Consider the following 19,613-nt stretch of genomic DNA (forward strand, 5'->3'; position numbering starts at 1 on the left):
CCTGGGAAATGAAAAGTGCGGGAGGCAGCGGCAGGAGTCTCCTCCCTTCCCTTTGGGTGTGTGCAGTGGGTGGTGGTAATGGTAAGGTCCCAGCTCTCTGGCTACCGTGGGTGACTCTTCCGCACCCTCCCATGGGGGAGGGGAGCCTCAGTGTGGAATCCTTAAGTAAGGGAGCCTCTGGCGGACCCCCCCCCAGGGAAAGGGAAGGAGGCAACGCAGAGGAAGTGGGGGCGTCACCTTGGGGAAGGCGCATCCCCCTCCGTATTAGTCCTTGTCACTGTAAGCACATTTACTCCTTCCATTTTTGCTCCCGTCCCACTTCCTTCAGCGCCCCCTTTCACTTTTAGTGCTGCTGCGTTTCCCACGCCCCTGCCCCAGAAGTGACTGTGCGTCCTCTCCCCAGGTGTGTGAGGAGCAGCGCTGTGAGGAGGAAGTCTTCCCCCTGGCCATGAACTACTTGGATCGCTACCTGTCCTGCGTCCCCACCCACAAGGCACAGTTGCAACTCCTGGGTGCGGTCTGCATGCTGCTGGCCTCCAAGCTGCGGGAGACTACGCCCCTCACCATCGAAAAATTGTGCATCTACACCGACCACGCTGTCTCTCCACGCCAGCTGCGGGTGCGTGCATAACTCCCCCACCCCCAACACATACCACCTCTCCTCACTTACAGGGAAAGGAGAGCTAAGACCTCACAGGCTTTCTGCCTCACGGGGAGGGCACGTGAACCGAAGAGGCTATGTATTTGGCAAAGATGGTGCAGTGCCGTGTGATGGTTAGGGTAGTCCCAGCCCAGGCTTAAGCTGCCAGCATGAATTAACTCTCCTTCTCCTGACCTCCAGGGGATGCCACTGCTTCCTGGTCTTTCCCCCAGATAGCAACAAGTCAAACTGCATGTCTACACTCACTAGTACTTTGCCTTTGGGTTTACACAACCACCATGAGTTATTTATTGGCAGCAGAAAGACATGCCTGCACACCCCCACTGGAGTGGGGGAGTGGAATGTGCTTCATGTGGGGGAGGGGGGCTGCCTTGGGTGAGTCTTTATCCCAGTGTGGACTTTGTGATTGAAAAGCCTCCCAGAGCCTATTAAAGCTCGGCCCTGATTGCTCTAAGGAGGGGCCAAGGAGTTTCATCCCACCTTCTTTCCTTCCTTTTATATCCCAGAAGAGAGAGCTCCTACCTAATCCTCATCCTGAGCAACTTGAGCAGCTGCTTCAGGCCTGGTGGAATCATCTCTCCCTTTCCCCCTTAGCCAAAGGCCAGAGCTGAGGGACAAACAGGGAGCTGAGCTGCAGCTGCTTCCGATGTGATAATGATGCCCCCTCCCCTGGCCCGCCCACTCTGACCAAGGTCTTTCATAACCCTGTGGGGAGCTGCTGTCACTCCTGTGGTTTGGGAAGTGGCTCCCTGGGCCTCTTGCTGGGAACTTGGGCTGGGCTCTTCCGAGGCAAGGCAGGAGAGGCACCGGTTCTCTTTCCCCAAAGCCTGGAGAGGAGGTGGGGGAGCTGCTTGGATCTAGGTTATTTAGGGCGTGTAGATCATCTCCTGGGGGGTCTGGGGGAGAGGGTTGGTGAGCTGGCACCTTCCTCAACCTTGCTCTACGCAGCCAAGTCTTCTCCTGACCCTGAGAGGAGTCTCTGGGCCCCATCTCCCGGGGAGGAGGGCAGCATGCAGGCTGCTGTGATTGGCTGGCCAGGAAGCCAGGGTACTGGGGCCCCTGACTGCTGCTTGCTGAGGAACAGGATTCCTCTTCCTGCCAAGTAGCTCTCAGAGATGGGAGTAGGAGGCCAGAGTTGGGAATCCGGGAGGCCCCACGGCTCTTTGTGATGAATCTGGTAGTTTTTGGCAAGTCTGAAGGTGGAGCTGGTTTCCAGGGCCAGCAATCAAGATGTTTTTGGAGGGGTTTGGGCTGGAAGGTAGAAGGGGACTTCCTTTTTGTGAAAAGATTGGGATGGTATGTGTGCCTTTGTATACGGGGTGTTTTTCAGAACAGGCAAAAAGCACTCTTCCCCCCCCCTCAGCCTGAGCTGGGGGTGGAGTGTGCAGATGGCTTCCTAGAAGGTCAGAGTTGGAAGGGACCTCAGAGAACTCCAGTCAGTCCAAATCCTTGTGCAGCAGAGAAGGCTGAGGCCCAGAGGAGGAGGGAAGAAGGGTCCTGCCTCAGCATTGCACGGAAGTGGGTGAGGAGAATCTGGGTCTTCTGGCTAGCCAAGGTGGACTTAAAGGCTGGGTATCTGATGGAAGCCACCAGCCACTGTAGCTACTAGCTCCCAGGGGTATGCTCTCTGCCAAACTAGATTCTCAGGGGTTGCCTGGATATAGGGTAGGATGGCCACTTTCCCTCACTCAGGACTCCATGCTTCCCCACAGTGCAAGCCCCACTCCAAGTTGCCTTCAAGATGTTTCCTTGGAGGCTAGGTGCTTTTTTGTTCACTTTTGAGTTAGGAGTTTGGCCACTGGGACAAGCACCCAAAGAATGCTAGCTCTTCTGCTTAACTTCTGGCTCCAGACCAGAATGCTTTCTGTGGGGCCCTGTGAGAGGCTTGGGGCTGATTTGGGAGGATGACACCTAGGCGGGGGCCTGGAAGAGGTTGGGTGGGGTTGCTATTTCTGCCTCAGTAAGGAGGCAAACCCATCAGTTCCTTCCTGAGATAAAACAATGAAGAAATCCTCAAGTGTGCAACTCAGAAATGGGGCCAGCACTAGGAACCCCAGACGAGTGGATTGAGGCGGGGCTCTTGGCCTCCCTCTGGGACCTAGCAGTTGCATGTAGGCTTGGGCTGGTGTTGATAGGATTTGGCCTCTCCGGGATCACCCAGACCCATCATGTCTGGCTTGGCCTCCACTTGTCTTCCTGAGATTCAAATGGCGCTAGGCACAATGGGTTCCAACTAAAGCGGGTAGAGTGGGGTGCTGTATCTCTGGACCCACCCCTGATGTCCCACTAAGGGGATGTGGGTTGGGTTGGGCAATCTGCCCTTTGAGGAACCTCAGGGGTGGCTTCAGTGGCTCTGTCACAGGAGGTGTGGCCTCATGCTCTGGTTTCTTCAAGAGCTGTAGACTCGGTTGGGATGCCGAGTTGGGGGGATCATGGAGAGTCTTTCTGCTTCACCCCAGAGGAGCCTGAAGTTCATGGTGATGCTGTTGGTATCTGCTGCTGCAGACTTTTCTTTCAGCCTTGGCAGGAGAGGTGCTCAGAGCTCTGGAAGAAGTCGGGAGAAGGCCTCGATTATTGCCCACCCCCCTCCAAAAGATAACCAAACAGGAGTAAAAGAGACAATTCATGTAAATCGTGTCGTCTGGCACCGAGTTAATGAATAGATGTTCGAAGCCAAGGTCCCCAGCTCTTCCCTGCTCTGCTGGTCCTTACACAGAAGCAGAACTGGGGTCTTGACATTCAAGTTCCATGGGCTTCCTTCCCTGCGAGATGTCTGCTTTACTCTCTGCCCTCCTTCAGCCACTGAACCCCCACCCTCTTCTCCAACCTCCAGGACTGGGAGGTGCTGGTCCTGGGGAAGCTCAAATGGGACCTAGCTGCTGTGATTGCCCACGATTTCCTGGCCCTGATCCTGCACCGGCTCTCTCTGCCCAGTGACCGACAGGCCTTGGTCAAAAAGCACGCCCAAACCTTTCTGGCCCTCTGTGCTACAGGTAAGTGAGAGCTCTAGGCATAGTTTTGCCAAATTTTTCCTGATTTGCCAAATCAGGAAAATCAGAAGACTGAAATGTGAAGGGTCAGAGGTAACGAGGAGATTCTGGTATATGCTCATTTATGTGTGAAAACTAGGTTCCCTCTCAGCCCTAAATTTCAACACAGAAAAGAACACAATCAGAGCTGTATGGGATCTCTCAGACCCCCCCCCAGTATACGTCGGTGGGGACTCTGAGGGTTTAGAGCTAAGTGACTTGCCCAGGGTCTCATGGTGACTAAGTTGGGAGCAAAACCCAGATCTCTTGACTCTAGTTTTGTTTTCACACCAGGGAGACTCATTCCCTCCCTGGTTCCTGGCCAGGATCACTTAAGGATCACCCTGGCCCCGAGCTGCAGAAGTCTGCTGTTTACCTTATCCACTCTAAGAGAGAAGCTTTTCCTGCCTTTCTCCCTTGCCGCTGTCTTGCCACCATTCACTGCTGGCATTTTCCAGTACGTCCTCTGCTCTAATCATGCTGCCTGGCACTGAGGAATAGGAAGTCCACGCTGGCTGTTATTTTTCGTGTCCCCCATGCCTCATGGTTCCCTTTCCCTCTTTCCAAGATTACACCTTTGCCATGTACCCACCGTCCATGATCGCCACGGGCAGCATTGGGGCTGCAGTGCAAGGCCTGGGCGCGTGCTCCATATCTGGGGACGAGCTCACAGAGCTGCTGGCAGGGATCACAGGCACTGAAGTGGTGAGTGCTGGGCAGCTGGGCAGCTGGGCAGCAGGCTAGCAGGCTGTCAATTCATGGTAGTGCTATTCCCTGAGGGTCCAGCAGAGGGAGGCATCCATCTCAAACCTGGTCCCCACGCCTGGTTTCACGTGTCCTAACCTTGGGGCTTCTGTGGCCTTTTGTCTCCTGCCTTGGTCTGGAGAAGAGCAAGTGGTCTTGGGTGGGTTGAAGGGCACCATCCCTGGGTGCCCTTTTCGGCCAAATGGTATGCAGGAGCGGGGGCGGGGGGTTTGGTGTCAGATGCAGGGCTGCTCTCACACCCTGTTGCCACATCCTCTTGCCAGTTTCTGAGAATTGAAGGCTGATTCCTGGGGCTGGGCTGTGGCCTAACCTCCCAACTTCCCTGTGTACTGGGAGGTGTCCGTTCCCTGCACCTGCTGCCAGATGGTATGGGGGAGGCAAGTGGACCTTTAGCTCTAAGGGGACCTTCCTCCTTCCCACCTCACTGTTATTCCGTGTTCCTAGGACTGCCTGCGGGCCTGTCAGGAGCAGATTGAAGCTGCACTCAGGGAGAGTCTCAGGGAAGCCTCCAAGACCTCCCCCAGCCCAGCTCCCAAAGCCCCCAGGGGCTCCAGCAGCCAGGGGCCCAGCCAGACCAGCACTCCCACAGATGTCACAGCAATCCACCTGTAGCCCTGGAGAGGCCCCCTCGAGTGGCCACTGACAGCAGAGGAGGGGATGCTACCATCCCCCTTCCCTGCCTGCAGGAATGAACCACGCCACATCTGAAGCCTGAGGGGGCTCCTTCCTATTTGCCCCTTGCCAAGCCGAAGGGGGCAGGTCCTACGTATCCCTGCAGTGTGCACTAAGGGGCCTGGCCAGCCATGTTTGTGTGGCTAGTCAGGCTCCTCCTCCCCCCCTCTGACCAGCTCAGCTCCTGCCCTGATTCTACAACAGCTGGGGGTAGGCCAGGCTGATCAGAGATGAAACTGAAAGTAGACAATACATGTTCCCAAACATTCCTTTTCTGGGGAGAGGGCCCCCTTATCTTGGGGGCACTCATGCCATCAACTGCCACAATACTCTCGGTGCCTTGTAAGGGTGCTACACCTTCTAGAGTTAGCTGCATTTGGATTGGGTGTTTCTGAAGAAATTTCAGATATGCTGAGGGGACACAGTCTAGACAGCTCAACACAATCCGTGCTCACAGCTGCTCTTGGAGGGGCTGGGGCCTCTGTCAGAGGTTCAAGAAGCAACCAATTACTCCTTGCTTTGCTTTCCACTCAGCTTCTCCTGTGTGATGGAGGGGGGCAGGGTCAGTGCTGAAGGAAGAGCTGGTTTTAATTTATTAATTGTTTTCAGTACAACTGTAAGAGGGTGTGGTGGGGCCCACCTACCCCTAGTGATGGTAACCCTGGCGGTTGCTGCATCCCTCCCCTCTGCTGCTGGCTAGAGGATCTTGGTGGCCGAGGAGCTGCTACAGCCTGGGGAGGGGCCAGGCCCTCCTCTCCGTCTTGCCCTCTGCCCCATCCTCCAGAGGGAGATGAAGCAGGGATGCTGGAGGTGATCCCGCCCTGTCTGGAGAGGGAGGCAAGCCCTGTTGACACAGGTCTTTCCTAAGGCCACAAGGTCCAGGCTGGTGGCTCAGGACCATCATGCTATAATAAAATTTCTGGAATAAAACTGGCTTTGGCTTCTTGGACTGGATGGTGGTGTGGGTAAACGCCTATTTCTAGAGGTCAAGAGGGCAAATGGATATCAATGGTCTCAAGCAGTGGTCATCAGGTCTTTTCTGTCAAGTGCCAGAGAGTAAATACTTCAGGCTTTGTAGGCCCTATGGTCTCTGCTCCACAGAAAGTCAGTTCTGCTTTATAATGGAATATATGCATTCCTAAAAATGACTGCACTGTGCAGAACTGCACAATAAAAACCACAGGACCTAAGGGGAAAGGGCTTAAGGCACAACACTCACAAACTTCATGAGTGACATACTTTAAAAAAACAAGTTTTTATACATTAAATGGTTAAGCCCAAGTACAATGAATATAGCCCTTTATCTTGAACGAGATGTTTGCTTGTGGAAGCAGAGGTCGGAAGGATGTGGAAAGCAGGCTGTCACACCAGATGTGGGTGTGACTCCCAACCCACGAGGTGAACTGAGGTAGCTGTGACTGCTGGACGTGCATGCATTTTGTGTATCTGGCTTGGTTCAGCTGGGTGCAGCTCTGCTTTCACCTAGTATTTCTCTGGGACACAACTGCACATAAACGTGAAAAACTGCTTTATGATTAAATCATTCCCAAATATGTTGGATGGAGCGAATTCACATTTTCAAAAGTAAACAAGGGTTACGGGACTGGACTATTGTAGCATCAAACAGCCATAGAAAACGTAAATGGATGGGCATGGCTGTGTTCCAATAAAACTTCATGGACACTGAAATTTGTATTTCATGGAATTTTCACCTATCATGAAACAACTTACAATTTTTTTCCATCCATTAAGAAATATAAAAATCACTCTTAGCTCATGGGCCATAAAAAAATGGGCCTATGACCCTAATTTGCCAACCTCTGGTCTAATGCTCTCGTTAAGAAAGTAAGAAAAGCAACTTGTCTGGTGGTGACCCCCAGATCTAATCATTCCTCAGCCCAACCTTATTCCCTGACCTGTCTGGCTTCTATCTCCACTTTCCTCTAGGGCAGCGGTTCTCAACCTTTCACAGGGGTTGCCTAAGACCACCAAAAAACACATATTTTCAATGGTCTTAGGAACCGTGACACCGCTCTTCTATCCATCACCAGGCCCACATGCAGATACGCCCACATACGAGTACCTGGCGACCCCTGTGAAAGGGTCATTCGACCCCCAAAGGGGTTGTGACCCACAGGTTGAGAACCGCTGCTCTAGGGGCTTTCTTCTGTAGCTCTTCCATCTTTTGAACCTCTGGTTGCTGGCAGCCTTCCAAAGTAGCCTGTGTCGGGGGAAGGTAGCGAATGTGCCCCCTAGAGGCTAACAGGGTGGGTGTAGCCTGGAAAAACAAACAGAATAAGGGGAGAGGGGTTTCCTACATAAACTGGTTAAGAATCCTCTCCTAGACAGTAACAGGGAAGAGTAATCCCTACCTCCAGCTAAAGCGGGAAAACAGAAAGATCTCCATCACATCAAAATGTGGAAGTTCAATAAATACCTGCCTTTTTATCCACATTCTAATGACGACACAACAGTCTGAGAGAAAATACTTATTCCAAGCCCCAGAAGGGGAGTGGGAATGCTAGGGTGTGGGGTCTCAATCAGGTGCCAGAACTGAGCAGGAACGATGGCCTAGGATAGAAGAGGGAGCCAGCCAGACGGTCAGTCCTCCCTGTCAGGTACCCATGAGCTCTCACTGCGGGGCTTTGGGTCTTCAGCTGTAAAGGCTCAGTGTCGCTTTCAGTCACCAACAGGATTCCTGGTGTCCTCCCACACCCTTCAGGCCAGGATGAGTGATGGTTTCCTCACTCCATGGTGATGGAAACATCTTCCACATCTCGGGGTACTGCGCTCTGAAGCTCACGCCTGATCTCCGGGGACAGTTGCGGATGGGACTGCAGCCGGAGCAGTTCCAGGAGGGCCTCTTTCTGCTCTGCGGCCAGGTCTGCCTTGTAGCGCTGGACCAAAGTCAGGAGGCACTGGTGCCAGAGCACAGGCAGTTTGCGCTTCTCCTTCCGGAACCCTAGGAAGTGGAAGACCAGGGCGTCCAGCACCCGGTAGGGCAGAGCGTACTTCTTATCCAGCAGCAGTCGCAGGAAGATACTGTTGGCACCAGTGTATTCCATCTCGGCGATTTTCAGCATGGCCGCGCTAGCGGGAAGGTGGGGTGGGGTTAGTGATGGGGGAAATATTCGGGGTGGGGGGGGGCATTCTACTTCTCCCTCTCTGTGTGGTTTCTTTCTTCTTCTCCTCTGCCGGCCCTTATACTGTGATGCTCCTAAGAAGGCCATCTTGGGCCTATCCTCACCTATGCAGTCTGATCATACACCTTGATTCCAGTTACCATCTCTGCTGATTCATCCTAATTCACTACCTCTGGCTCACTGTTGTCTCAGTATCCGACTGGATACAGACTTCTCAACATCTCCACCCCTAACCTATTTTCTTGCCATGTTCCCTATTTACGTTCATTTGTTTATTCATGCATTCATTCAACTATTTACTGAGCACCTACCACATGCAAGGCACTGGGACCGTTCTTGCGGAATTCACAATCTAGTGGAGTAATGTAAACCTAGTGGCTTAAGCCACAATCCCAGGGCTGTTCTTAGCCCCCTCTCCACTGTCCCCACACCAACTCCCCAAGTCCTGATGATTCTACTATCTGGATATCCACTGACCAGTTGTCCTCCACCCCCACGAACATTACCTGGAGTGCAGCACAGGGATGGAGCACTTGGTGATGATGCTACCCACGATGATGGCTTCCCGGAGGGTACAGGTGCCTGACTCACACAGTGGGATCAAGATCCCTGGAGAGGGTCACAGAGGGAGTCAGTTTGAGCCCAGGGTGAGAGAAGGGAGGTACAGCAGAAAGCACCACCACTTACCCCAGAGACAGCCATCTCCCAAGTCATGCTGACTGCTTTCACCTGCAGGAGCTCCGGCCCCTCCCTTTCTGAACTGCCTCCTGAGTTCTCACCTTTAAACCAGGCTCCAGGCTTGAACAGAGCCTTCTTGAGTGCCATGTAGAGGTGGAAGTTGAGTCGTTTATATTCAGCGATGTCATCTCGTACCCGGGGGAGTAGGACAAGGTTGTAGAAGCGCTGGGCCATGCGTTCCTTCAGGTTAGAGGCGAAAATCCTAGTTTGGGGCGGGGGGAGGGGGAGTAGTGGGGAAACCTCAGGTCAATTGATAGTCTGGAGCTGGCCCTTTGAATATCACTGTGGATGGTGCATGCAAGAGACTTGAGGGGCGTGTGGGAGTGTGAGAGCTGTGCGCATGCCACAGCCAAGTCAGATCAGAGGGAACAGAAAGGGCTACAAGATATATCCAAGCAGGTGAACAGTCTTTGGGAGAGCTAGAGCTCTTCCAAATTGATGGCTACTCAGCTATTCACCTTCCCTTCCCCATTATGGGTCCTTTCTATCCTGCTCTTCAAGGGACCTGAGCCCCCCTGGGGAGCCACAGGCTTCTGAGGCCACTCGGACACACCAGGGTTTTAGCCTAGTAGTTATATGCCTCTCCCCTAGAAACTCATCATAGGAGATTCTCAATAGGGTCTTGGCCCCAAAACATGAAACAGGACAAGCTGGGAAAATGATATAAAGGAACATAAAAGAGAGCTCTGGGGCCAAATTCAAACGTAGTGGCAAAGGCCGGGAAAGCCTGTACTTCCCACATCCTGCCCTTACCTACAGGCCCCAGGCTACCCTAGCCCCCGTCTCTGCTACCTCGTGGCTTGGTACATGGCCGCGGCTGTCCAGGCCTCAGGCTCTGTGACGTAGAGGATCTGCTCCCAATTGGAGAGTGCAGGGATGATCTTGAAGGCCTTGGGCAGCTTCCCACTGCGGTACTTAGATAACACCTGCGGATGAGGCAGTATTAATAAAATCATTGCTGTTAACACATACGCTGCTTGCCGGGTGACGGGTGCCAGGTACTTGTCCCGGGGCTTTTCATATATCTACCCACTTAACCCTCACAACAACCGCAAGGAGGTGCTATTATCATCCTCATTTTCCAGATGGGAAAACAGAGTTAAGAACTTTACCCATGGCCACCAAATCACTAAGTGGCATAGCAGGACTCTGACTTCAGTCTGTTCTCAGCCATCAGGCCTTATGTGTACAAGAGAGGTGGGCACCCAAAACCTTAGGTGGGAACCCACAGCCCCTGGGAGGGTGTTCCAGCTCTTACCTCCCGGACCCCTCTGTAGACCTCCAGGACCCGGGGGTCCAGCTGGGGCATAGGGAAGCCTGACACCTCGGACATGACCGTCTCAACTTCTGTCTGCTTCTCAGTCAGCTTCTCCATGATGATGTCAGCCAGGGTGCGCCTAAGAGTAGGGGAGGGAAGCGGGTGGGAGCGCTATGGTCACAGTCTAGGAAGCCCCAGACTCCCCACAGAGTCCCTTGTGAACTCCAATCAACCTGTCATCTTGCTGGGAAGTGTGGCCTCCACAGAACCGCTGCAGAACACCAAGGACCTGAAAGTCATTCAACACAGGACAAAGTGGGCAATCATGTGGAGCTTCAGAACCTGTCCGGGTTTAAATCCTGGCTCTTCCACTCCCTGCATGACCTGGGCATGCTATTTTGCCTCTCCATGCCTCAGTTTCCTCATCTGTAAAACAGGTAACTGCCTACCTCATAAAGTTAGCATGAGGATTAAATGAATGCACATACGTTACTTGGAAGTATTAGTACACAGCAAACGTGTAGTAAGTCCTGCCTATTTCAGACACACCCCTCATTTGCTGGCAATATGCTGAGGGCTCTTCAATTACAAAATCCTGGTCTGACCTCTTTGGAGTGCCAGACACATCTCAGTTATATACTAAGATTTCAAGTAGCTGCGATCATTAGGGAAAGACCATGACCAAATTTCCCCCCATTTTAATTGACTAAAATTTATGGAAGTATCTCTAAGATTAGTGACATTTTTCTCAGCCTTGTTAAACAGAGTATACCACACATAATTTTATTGTGATGATTCAGAATTCTCATTACACTGGGCTTTGATATAATATTAATGGTATCTTCAGAGGCTGCTAAATTATATTTAAAACAGCCCCTGTTTTCTGAAGGCCTTCTCAACGCCAGGCACTGAGTACAGGACTTCCCAGATGTTATCTCATATAGTCTGTGTAAACACCTATGCGAGGTGCCATTATTCTCCTTATTCAACATGGGAGGTTAATAACTCACCCAAGGTCTCATAGCCCTCAAGTGGGGGAAAAGAGTCAGACCCTGGTCTTCAGGTTCTAAAGTTTAGGTGCTGTGTGCCTCCAAACTAAATAGCCTCTCGACTGCTGAGTTCATGTGCGTCTAGGTATGCTTTTTAAAGATGCCAGCTGTCACTTCTCAAGACTGTCAGGAGTCCGTTTCTAGTAGCTTTACTCTTCTACTCACTGCAAGATGGAAAACCATTCCGCCAAACTTGTTAGCATGATCTGTTAAAAAGAGCTGTAAGGTACTGAGAGGCTCTCGGGTTGGACAAGCGCGAAAGTCCAAGTACACATTTTGTGACATCTGTTTCAGTTTTGGGCATCCATCTGGGAAAGGGGCTCATTTCTTCACTCTGTGCTCTCAAATAAACTATCATTCACCTCATCATTCAGTCTCCCTGACTTTTCACGGTATTAATAGCAATGAGGTGCATTAACCAAAAACAACCGAAGAACCAAGAACCATGTCATGTTAATCTCACAGGGTCAGAATGGACTGGCTGAGGGCTCTTACCCTAGACTCCCCTCTCCTGGGCCCAAATCCACATGCTTAGGAGCTTGAATGCCTACATGTTTTGAAGCCAGCATTTATTATAGATGGGAATAAATTACTGGTTCTAACTGGGGGTGAATTTGTCCCCTGGCGGACATTTGGCAATGCCTGGAGACATTTTTGGTTAGCACAACTGGGGGAATGGTCATTATTACTATCTGGAGGGCAGTGGTCAGGCATGCTGCTAAGCGTCCTACATTGCACAGGACAGTATCCACAAAAAGGACTTATCCAGCCCTAAACGCCAATAGTGCCAAGGGTGTAAAACCCTGGATGAAATGGAGCTCAGGGTATGAAAAAGATCTGGCCAAGGAAATTGAGCTTACCACTAAGAACACTGAGTATGCCAAGACCAAATGCAACGGGATGGCTCTCCCCAGAGACATAAAAAGGCCCGGTAGCTGTTTCCCCAGGTAATCCGGGCAGTTCTAGAGCAGGTGGACAGAGGGGGAGGAGATATTTTTGTCTGGGTCATTCTCACTCAGAATGGTCCTTGGAGGGTGGGCCAATTTGGTTAAGGTGGTTCCCCACAACCAGCAATACTCAGGCCCTTCCCAAAGGTAGGGAATCAAAATCCTGCCAGAGCATATGCTTCTCTTCAGGAAGCTCCTCCCAGGACCCACTACCCCCAATCCCAGGCCATGCCAGTCCTACCTGACAGGAGGGTTCTTATTCATGAACATCTCAATGGCACGCTCATCCTCAGGGTCCACAACCACCTCTGCATGGTGGCCCACCCCTGTCATTGTGGAAGCCTTCTCCAGGGTGGGCCATTCCTCATCCTCGTCATCTGAGCCATCCTGTGGCACTCCTGGACCTAGAAGAGGGGAGATGAAGCAGGTGATCAAGGTAAGCAGTGGGTGAGGGATTTAGAGGTCAAGTTAACTTTAACCATCATTTAGAGTACAGGCCTCATGTGTGCTTGTAATAGATACAGATGTGTGCAGTGAAACAGATGATGCACACACTACCTTCCCACCTGTCCAGAAGCTTACAATCTTGCTTGGGAAACAAAATGTACACATACGAACCAAGAAGATAGTGATGCCAATAAGTAACAGTTAACACACTATACTCAGGGCCGGCTGAGTGGCTCAGTTGGTTAAGAGCTCGCTCAAGAGTTTGAGCTCTGAGCAACAGCGGTTCAAGTCCAGCCCGAGCTGAGCAGCCGCTGAGCTGCCAACAGGTAGCAGGATGGCTCAGCTATAAAAAAACAAAACAAAACCACACTATACTCAATCATGTAGCAGGAACTGTTCTAGATACTGTACATAACTCTCAAAACCCCAAGAGGAGGGTACTATTATTATACACAGTTTCAGATGGGGACACTGAAGCACAGAAAAGTTAAGTAATTTGCCGAAGGCAGGAAATCTAGGTCTAGGCTGTGCATTCTTTACCTCTATTCCACACACACAGTAGGGCTTGATTATGTGCCAAATGAATGGTAGAGACAGTATATGCCACAGGCACTTGGATGATGAGTGCAGAGGATGGTTAGGCTCTCGATAGGGAGCATGGGAGCAGGTGGAGTGCGTTCCATACCTGGGTAACACCGGCAAAAAGGCTTGCCGGTGTTAGGCAGTAGCAAGAAATAAGCCTAGAAATAAGGTAACACGAGGGCAGACTTTGGAGGGTCTTGAGACCAGGCAGTGGAGCTCGGGTTTCAATGGACCAAACATTTGAATAACTGATTATACTGGAAGTCTCTACAGTGGGCTGAGAATCTGGTAAGGGATGTAATACCCCAATCAGTGAGATAAAATACTGCATATCAACAGGTCATTAAGAACAAAGGGAGAGTGTCATAGAAGCTAAATGGGGAGGGGGGGAGAGATTGTTTGTCTCCATGTGCTGTCTCTCAAATCTGTACTTGTAGGTAGATCTTTCGCTCCCGACCCTAGCTAAGTCCAGCTGCCACCCGTACAGCCACTCTTGGATGACCCACAGGCATCTCAAACTTTACCTATCAACCAAACTCACTCTCTTTTCCTCCTAGGTCTATACTACTCACTGTGTTCCACATCTAGGTACATGGCACCACCATCTACCCAGTGCTAAGCCAGAACCTGGAAGGCCTGCCACGTCCCTTGTCCTCACCCCCAACACCCAATCACTTACCAAGGTCTATTCAGTTCTACCTCATAGAATATCTGTCAAATCCTTCACAGTCCTGGGTAAGCCTAGATCAGCATCATCTCTTGCCTGGATTAATTCAACAATACCCTAACTGGTCTCCGTAGTCGCCAATAGTTTTCCATTGTCTTTATGATAGCTTTAAATCCTGGGCACAGCCTCCACGTCTTTTGCAGATTTGGCTCCTACCGACCTCACCATCGTTCATTAATCCATTCATTCAGCAAACACTGAGTGCCTACTATATGTGAGACGCTGTTCTGGGTGCTGGAAACATGTTAGTGAGCAAGACAAAACTTTTTGCCCTTATAGAGCTTACATTCTAGTGGGGGAGACACAATAAATCCATATAACATATTAGGGTAAAAGACAAGTGCTATGAAAAAAGAAATAGGGTAGAGAAGTTGGGAGTGTGGAGACAGGTGGAGGGGTCGCAATTATTAACGGAGTGGTCAGCACAGGCTTCCCTGAGAAGGTGAGGAACTGAAGGAGTAAGCCTATAGGTGTATGAGGACAGAAGGAGCAACCACGGCAAAGGCCCTACCTGGCCATGTTTAAGAACAATGAAGCGTATATGGTGGAATAAAGAGAAAAGCAGAAGAGGTCAGGCTGGCAATGGGGGCAGATCATATAGGGCTTTTCAGACCATTGTGACCTTCTAGCTGTTGAGTTGAGAACGACTGTAGGGGGGTATGGGACATTAATGAGGAGGCTACTGCAATCATCCAGGTGCGATCAAGGTGGCTTGAACAGGATGGTGTTCCAGGGTGGTGAGAAGTATCCTGGAGGTGGAGTCCACAGGATTTCCTAACAGATCAAATGTGAAGCGAGAAAGGAGTCCGAGGATTCAGTTTGAAGCAAATGGAAAGATATCATGCTATTAAATGAAATTAGGGAAATGTGGGAGGGGCAGGTTTGGCGAGCAGGTTTATTTTGGATAAGTTAAATATGAGATAGATTTCAACCCGGAGATGCCAAATAGGCAGATGAACTATAAGAATCTGGGTTTCATGAAGAAATCAGGGCTAGAATATAAAGTTGGGAGCAGTCACCAAATAGATGGTATTTAAACCATGAAACTGATGACAGCATCAGAGAAATAACTGAAGAGAAGTGATCCAAAGACTGAACCTTGTGGCACTTAAATAAGAGGTTGGGACAAAAGAGGAGCCAGCAAAAAATAGTGAGAGGTAAGAAAGCAGTAACACAAAAATGTAATGGCTTAGAAGCCAAGTAAAGATACTGTAGCCAGGAGGCCAATGTTCACTTGTGTCAGGACAAACTAAAGATGAGATCTGAAAAACAGATTAAGCAACTCAGAGGTCAACACTCCCACCCTAATAAGAAAATGCTGATCATCTTTTCCGTACTCTCTGTCCCTCTTGAGCCCCTAAACAATATTGTTCTTTCTGCTCAGAGCACTCCCCCTTCATTTTTTTAGGTCTCAGCACAAAGGTCATGCAATCTGGGAAGCCTGACCCACCAAGACCAATGCTACTGTTATCCGAGAAACTATACTTTATCACAGAATGTTTTATTCTAATTGTCTATTTAATTGCCTCTCTCCTAAGTATTGGAAGTTCTTGAAGTCAGGCACATCTCTCTTGTTTACTTCTTTACCCAAACCATCTAAACTCCTAGCACAGTGCGAATGAAGCACGTAGCAGATATCCCCTAAGTATTTATAAAACAAATGGATAAATACTAGGAGAACTTAGTGGTGCGAGCAATCACTTACTGTTGGACTAACTTCAGGGGTGCCTAGAGGAGAGAGCCTAAAACTAGGAGTGGGCGTGGAGGGCGCTGACCACCCTAAATCTGCTCCAGGGTTGGGTTTCCCATTTCATTACTTTTGCGAGAGTGTACTATTATCGATCTCCCCCCTTTTTTTATTCCAAGCTATTATTCCCCGGCCCCACACCTGTCCACCCCCACCTAACCGCTCTCTTCCTCGCACTCACCCCCCCGCCACTCACCCAGCCGTGTGATGCGCTCCCGGGGCGCCGCGGGCATGCCCCCAGTCCCATGCTCGGCTTCGAGTTCCTCCTGTTGCTGCCGCGCTTGCTGCAAAATCCTTCGGGTCAGCCGGGGCCCCACATACTCTTCCTCTTCTCCGGTTCCACGACCCCGCCGCTTTTCCCGCGCCCCTGCCCGCACTGTGTCCCCAGCCAGAATCTGCTCGGCCAGCGGCGCGTGTTTTTCTTGACCCCCGGCCCCGCGGGCCGCCTTGAATTTGGGCATTTTTCTCCAAAAACTTGCGGGGAAGGTTCACACGTGGAGACGAAAAATAAGTCCTGAATGCGCCTGCGCAATGAACTCCCAGGGACCAAGAGGCCACACGGAGATCACAGCGCCCCCTATGGTTCGGAGGCCAGGAGTGCCATCAGCGCGGGCCACACCTGCTAAGAGCTCACAGGTCCTGGAGCTAGACTCTCAAAAAAACTTGCAGCATTGTAACGTAGGCTTCTCTGAGCTTTGTGGATTTAGGCCCAGAGAGCTGCAAGCCTTGGTACTGCATTCGGGCAGAGCCGCCACCGGAGGCGTCACCGAAGAGCCTGGACACGCCCCTATTCTCGTGGAGCGACGACTGGGCGCTCTGAGTTTACGTAATTTCCGGAGCGCCACTCTCCGCGGACGCTTGCATCTGAGGAGTTCTCATTAATGTGCGAGTCCAAGAGAGCTCCGCGTTTCCACTGTTTGGTCCTGCTACGTTGCTGACCTTACACCATGGGAGTGACTTGGTAAGACTGCCAGGGATTTTGTGGGGCGAGACTTGGGGTCGTGAAAGGCCCTCGGAGTCGAGTGTACCCGGGAGGAGAGGTCGGGACCACGGTCTGCTGTCCCTAGGAGCTGAGCAAGATGTCCTCGGATTGTGTGGGTGAGGGAGACACCGTGAGGGCTGCTGATTCTCGGGGCCTGGTTCCTTGGAGATACGCCATCCTTTCTCCTGGGTTCCCCCCCGCCACCCCCGACCCGCCCAGGAACCTATCAATGTTTGGGTACCCCCTTCCCATTTTTTTTGTTTTTTATACTTTTTCCTGCCCATGAGGCCATAGTACTGCCCAGAGTGGAACTTTAGGGTCGGAAATAGGATATGCGGACTAGGACCTATCTGCAGGCAGGGCTGGAGCGGGTGTGGGATAGGCAACCAGGAGACAGTGTCGTTTTTAGGTTTTCGCCTGCCTCTTCCTACAGCCACTGAATGGAGTTACACCAGCCTGTGTCTGGTTCTATTATAGTTTGGCTGTTGTAAGATCTTGGATCTAGAGAAGAAAAAACGAAGCTGTTGGGAATTAGGAGATTGGGGTGCCAGGTGTATCACCTCTTCAGGACCTGTTTCCTACTATGAGATTACATGGTTGGTCTAATTTCTATGGATTTTTCTCTCTTTCTCTCTAACATTATAAGTCAGAGTGGCAAGGAAAGGTATGGGCTTGTTGGTATTAGTTACAAAATGCTAAATTCAGGGCTTTTTTTTTTTTAATCGGTAAGTGTGAGCATTTCTAGTCAGAGAGGGCTGGAGGCCAGGATACCTGAAGTCAGTGGCCATAGGCTTCTCGTATTAAGAGCCTGTGGGAACAACTCCTGGTAGCCCAGGTTCTTGCACGTTTGTCAGTGATTGCACTTTTGTTTCTACAGTTGACATCCCGAGCTTCCTCTTAAGTTCTCTAGTGTAAAGGAAATGTGTGAATGATGGGAATGAAAAGTTTGCAGCACAGAGGCTTGGAAGCCTGGATGCCCCTGTTTTTTCAATAGAGAAGGCCGACAGAAGGAAAGGGCTCTCTGTTGGGACTCTTATCAACTTTTTCAGGCTCCTAGGACTTCTCACCCTAGTAGCATCAGCTTAGGGAGACTCTTATATTTCAAAATAAGGCACATCATCATCATTGCTTATCAGTGCTTTTTCTGGTGGAGAGTAGTAATTTTTAGCAACAGTAGGACCCTACTTTTATAGCTTCATTTAATTGATTGATAATAAAGCAATGCAGTATCTCCCAAAAGTCAGTCATATATGACTGTCTGTGACTTTTATATAGCTAAGTATTATCTATACACTTATTAATGCTTTCTTTTAAATCTACTTCTTTTCCTTAAAAGTACTTTAACAGGCAACTATATCCCTAGGGAAACAGTCTAGTATGGTGGCTAAGAACACAGACATGGAGGGGAGACTGGTTAGCTCAATTGGTTAGAGCGTGGTGCTGATATCGCCAAGGTTGCCGGTTCGATCCCCGCATGGGTCACTGTGAGCTGCGCCCTCCCTAGGAGAGTCAACTATGCCATTGTAGCTTGAAAGCATTGTGTAACCAATGACCATGGCTGTTCCCCAGTCAAAGCTCTTCTGGCTTTGAATCTTGGCTACACCGCACCAAGCTGTGTGACCTTGTGCAAGTTAGTCAACACCTCTATACTTCAGTTTCCTCATTTTAACAAGGAGATAAATTATAGGACATCTTCTAGGGCTATTGTGAGGATTCGGAATAATTGATTCATCTCAAGGCCTTTGGGCACTGTCTGGCACATAGTTGGGGCTTAGATTGTTACCTACCACTCTAAGGGGGAAGCCAGCTTCACTCACCATAGAAGGAAATCTTGGAGATAACATTTTTTGCTTTCTTGTCTTGATTAAATTCTTGTACATGCTGTTGCCTCTCACTCCCAAAGTTTATAAACTTGAGGCTTTGTCTTAGATCCTAGGGCTGTCAAATATAATTTTTTGCATTGATGGCAGTGTTCTATGTCAGCACTGTCTAATACAGTAGCCCCCAGCTACATGTGGCTATTGAGCCTTTGAAATGTGGGTAGTGCAGCTGAGGGGTTGAATTTGTAATTTAATTTGTTTTATTAGTTTAAATGGCCACACTTGGCTTGTGGCTACTGTACTGAACAGTGCATGTTAAAAGTGTTGGAAAGTTGGGAAAAACATACCGCAAATTGAGGCTTTCTCCTTGATAGAGTCAGAACTTAAAGAATTACAAAGGAAGTCCTTTCTCATTATACGACTCACTGTTAACAAATGCTCAGTTTGTGTGCTCTAAAAGCTCTTGAGTGTTGGCACACATGCCACATTCAGGAACTTTTGGGGTGATAGGAAGTTCATTGCACTGGTGTGAAAGTCTTGAGACCCATGCTCTAGTTCTCAGGGACTGTGGTCCCCTATTTCCTCATCTTTAAAATGAGGGGGACATGGTAAGTGATCTCTGAGGCAACTCCTGGCCCTGATGAACTGTGACTCTGTGGGTGATCACGTGACTCAGCAAGTGCACGTGTGTCTCTGGGTACTGATGATTCGGTCCTCTCCCTTCTAGTGTGTCCCAGATGCCTGTGGCTGAGGGCAAGAGTGTCCAGCAGACTGTGGAGCTTCTCACCCGGAAATTGGAAATGCTTGGGGCAGAGAAGCAAGGAACGTTTTGTGTGGACTGCGAGACCTACCACACGGCTGCTTCGACCCTTGGCAGCCAAGGTCAGTGAGATGGGTCTGCAAGATGGCTGCAACCTGGCTTGGAGCTGATAGACATCTGTGTTCATTGGAATCTTTCTGCTCTTCTGTGGGTGGTATTCTTGAACATGTGGCAGAGTGTTCCTGAATTCATTAATTCTTGTTCTTGTAGCTCTTAGACTGAGCCA

The 19,613-nt window shown here is 50.3% G+C and overlaps 3 protein-coding genes and 1 non-coding gene across 6 annotated transcripts in view; 3 read left to right on the forward strand and 1 right to left on the reverse strand.

The window, feature by feature from the left end:
- Nucleotides 1-6,060, forward strand: part of CCND3 (cyclin D3) — a 92,269-nt gene extending 86,209 nt beyond the window's left edge. For both annotated transcript variants that reach the window (XM_019642713.1, XM_019642712.1), the window contains exons 2-5: nt 404-619; nt 3,495-3,654; nt 4,259-4,395; nt 4,900-6,060. In XM_019642713.1, the coding sequence (XP_019498258.1) occupies nt 449-619; nt 3,495-3,654; nt 4,259-4,395; nt 4,900-5,067 (636 nt within the window). In that variant the 5' untranslated portion in view covers nt 404-448 and the 3' untranslated portion in view covers nt 5,068-6,060. The remainder of the gene's footprint in view (nt 1-403; nt 620-3,494; nt 3,655-4,258; nt 4,396-4,899) is intronic.
- A 1,486-nt stretch (nt 6,061-7,546) lies between these two features.
- BYSL (bystin like) lies at nt 7,547-16,505 on the reverse strand. The gene is made up of 7 exons (XM_019642711.1): nt 15,962-16,505; nt 12,504-12,666; nt 10,267-10,405; nt 9,801-9,934; nt 9,050-9,210; nt 8,777-8,879; nt 7,547-8,217 (listed from the first exon to the last, which is right to left on the reverse strand). The coding sequence occupies exons 1-7, from the start codon at nt 16,224-16,226 to the stop codon at nt 7,872-7,874; spliced, it is 1,311 nt and encodes a 436-aa protein (XP_019498256.1). The 5' UTR covers nt 16,227-16,505; the 3' UTR covers nt 7,547-7,871.
- A 95-nt stretch (nt 16,506-16,600) lies between these two features.
- MED20 (mediator complex subunit 20) overlaps nt 16,601-19,613 on the forward strand; it is a 9,923-nt gene continuing 6,910 nt past the window's right edge. The window contains exons 1-2 of one of the 2 annotated variants that reach the window (XR_002124004.1): nt 16,601-16,726; nt 19,295-19,449. Coding sequence is in view for 1 of the 2 variants with exons in the window: in XM_019642716.1 (XP_019498261.1) it covers nt 16,713-16,726; nt 19,295-19,449 (169 nt within the window). In the remaining variant the exon portion in view is untranslated. The remainder of the gene's footprint in view (nt 16,727-19,294; nt 19,450-19,613) is intronic. The other variant, XM_019642716.1, reaches the window with a different exon arrangement.
- On the forward strand, nt 18,156-18,229 carry TRNAI-GAU (transfer RNA isoleucine (anticodon GAU)). Its single transcript has one exon. It is a non-coding gene; the product is annotated as a tRNA-Ile (tRNA).

The sequence above is a fragment of the Hipposideros armiger genome, unplaced genomic scaffold (genome assembly GCF_001890085.2).
Source record: "Hipposideros armiger isolate ML-2016 unplaced genomic scaffold, ASM189008v1 scaffold_72, whole genome shotgun sequence".
Classification (NCBI taxonomy): domain Eukaryota; kingdom Metazoa; phylum Chordata; class Mammalia; order Chiroptera; family Hipposideridae; genus Hipposideros; species Hipposideros armiger.

What these genes read in the sequence shown, in the direction of transcription:
- BYSL (XM_019642711.1), bottom strand. Translation starts at nt 16,226, where the DNA reads ATGCCCAAATTCAAGGCGGCCCGCGGGGCCGGGGGTCAAGAAAAACAC. An exon ending in GCCATGTACCAAGCCACGAG is followed by an intron (nt 9,211 to 9,800) that starts GTAGCAGAGACG and finishes GCCCCAAACTAG; the next exon opens with GATTTTCGCCTCTAACCTGA. An exon ending in GCCTGGAGCCTGGTTTAAAG is followed by an intron (nt 8,880 to 9,049) that starts GTGAGAACTCAG and finishes GACCCTCTCCAG; the next exon opens with GGATCTTGATCCCACTGTGT.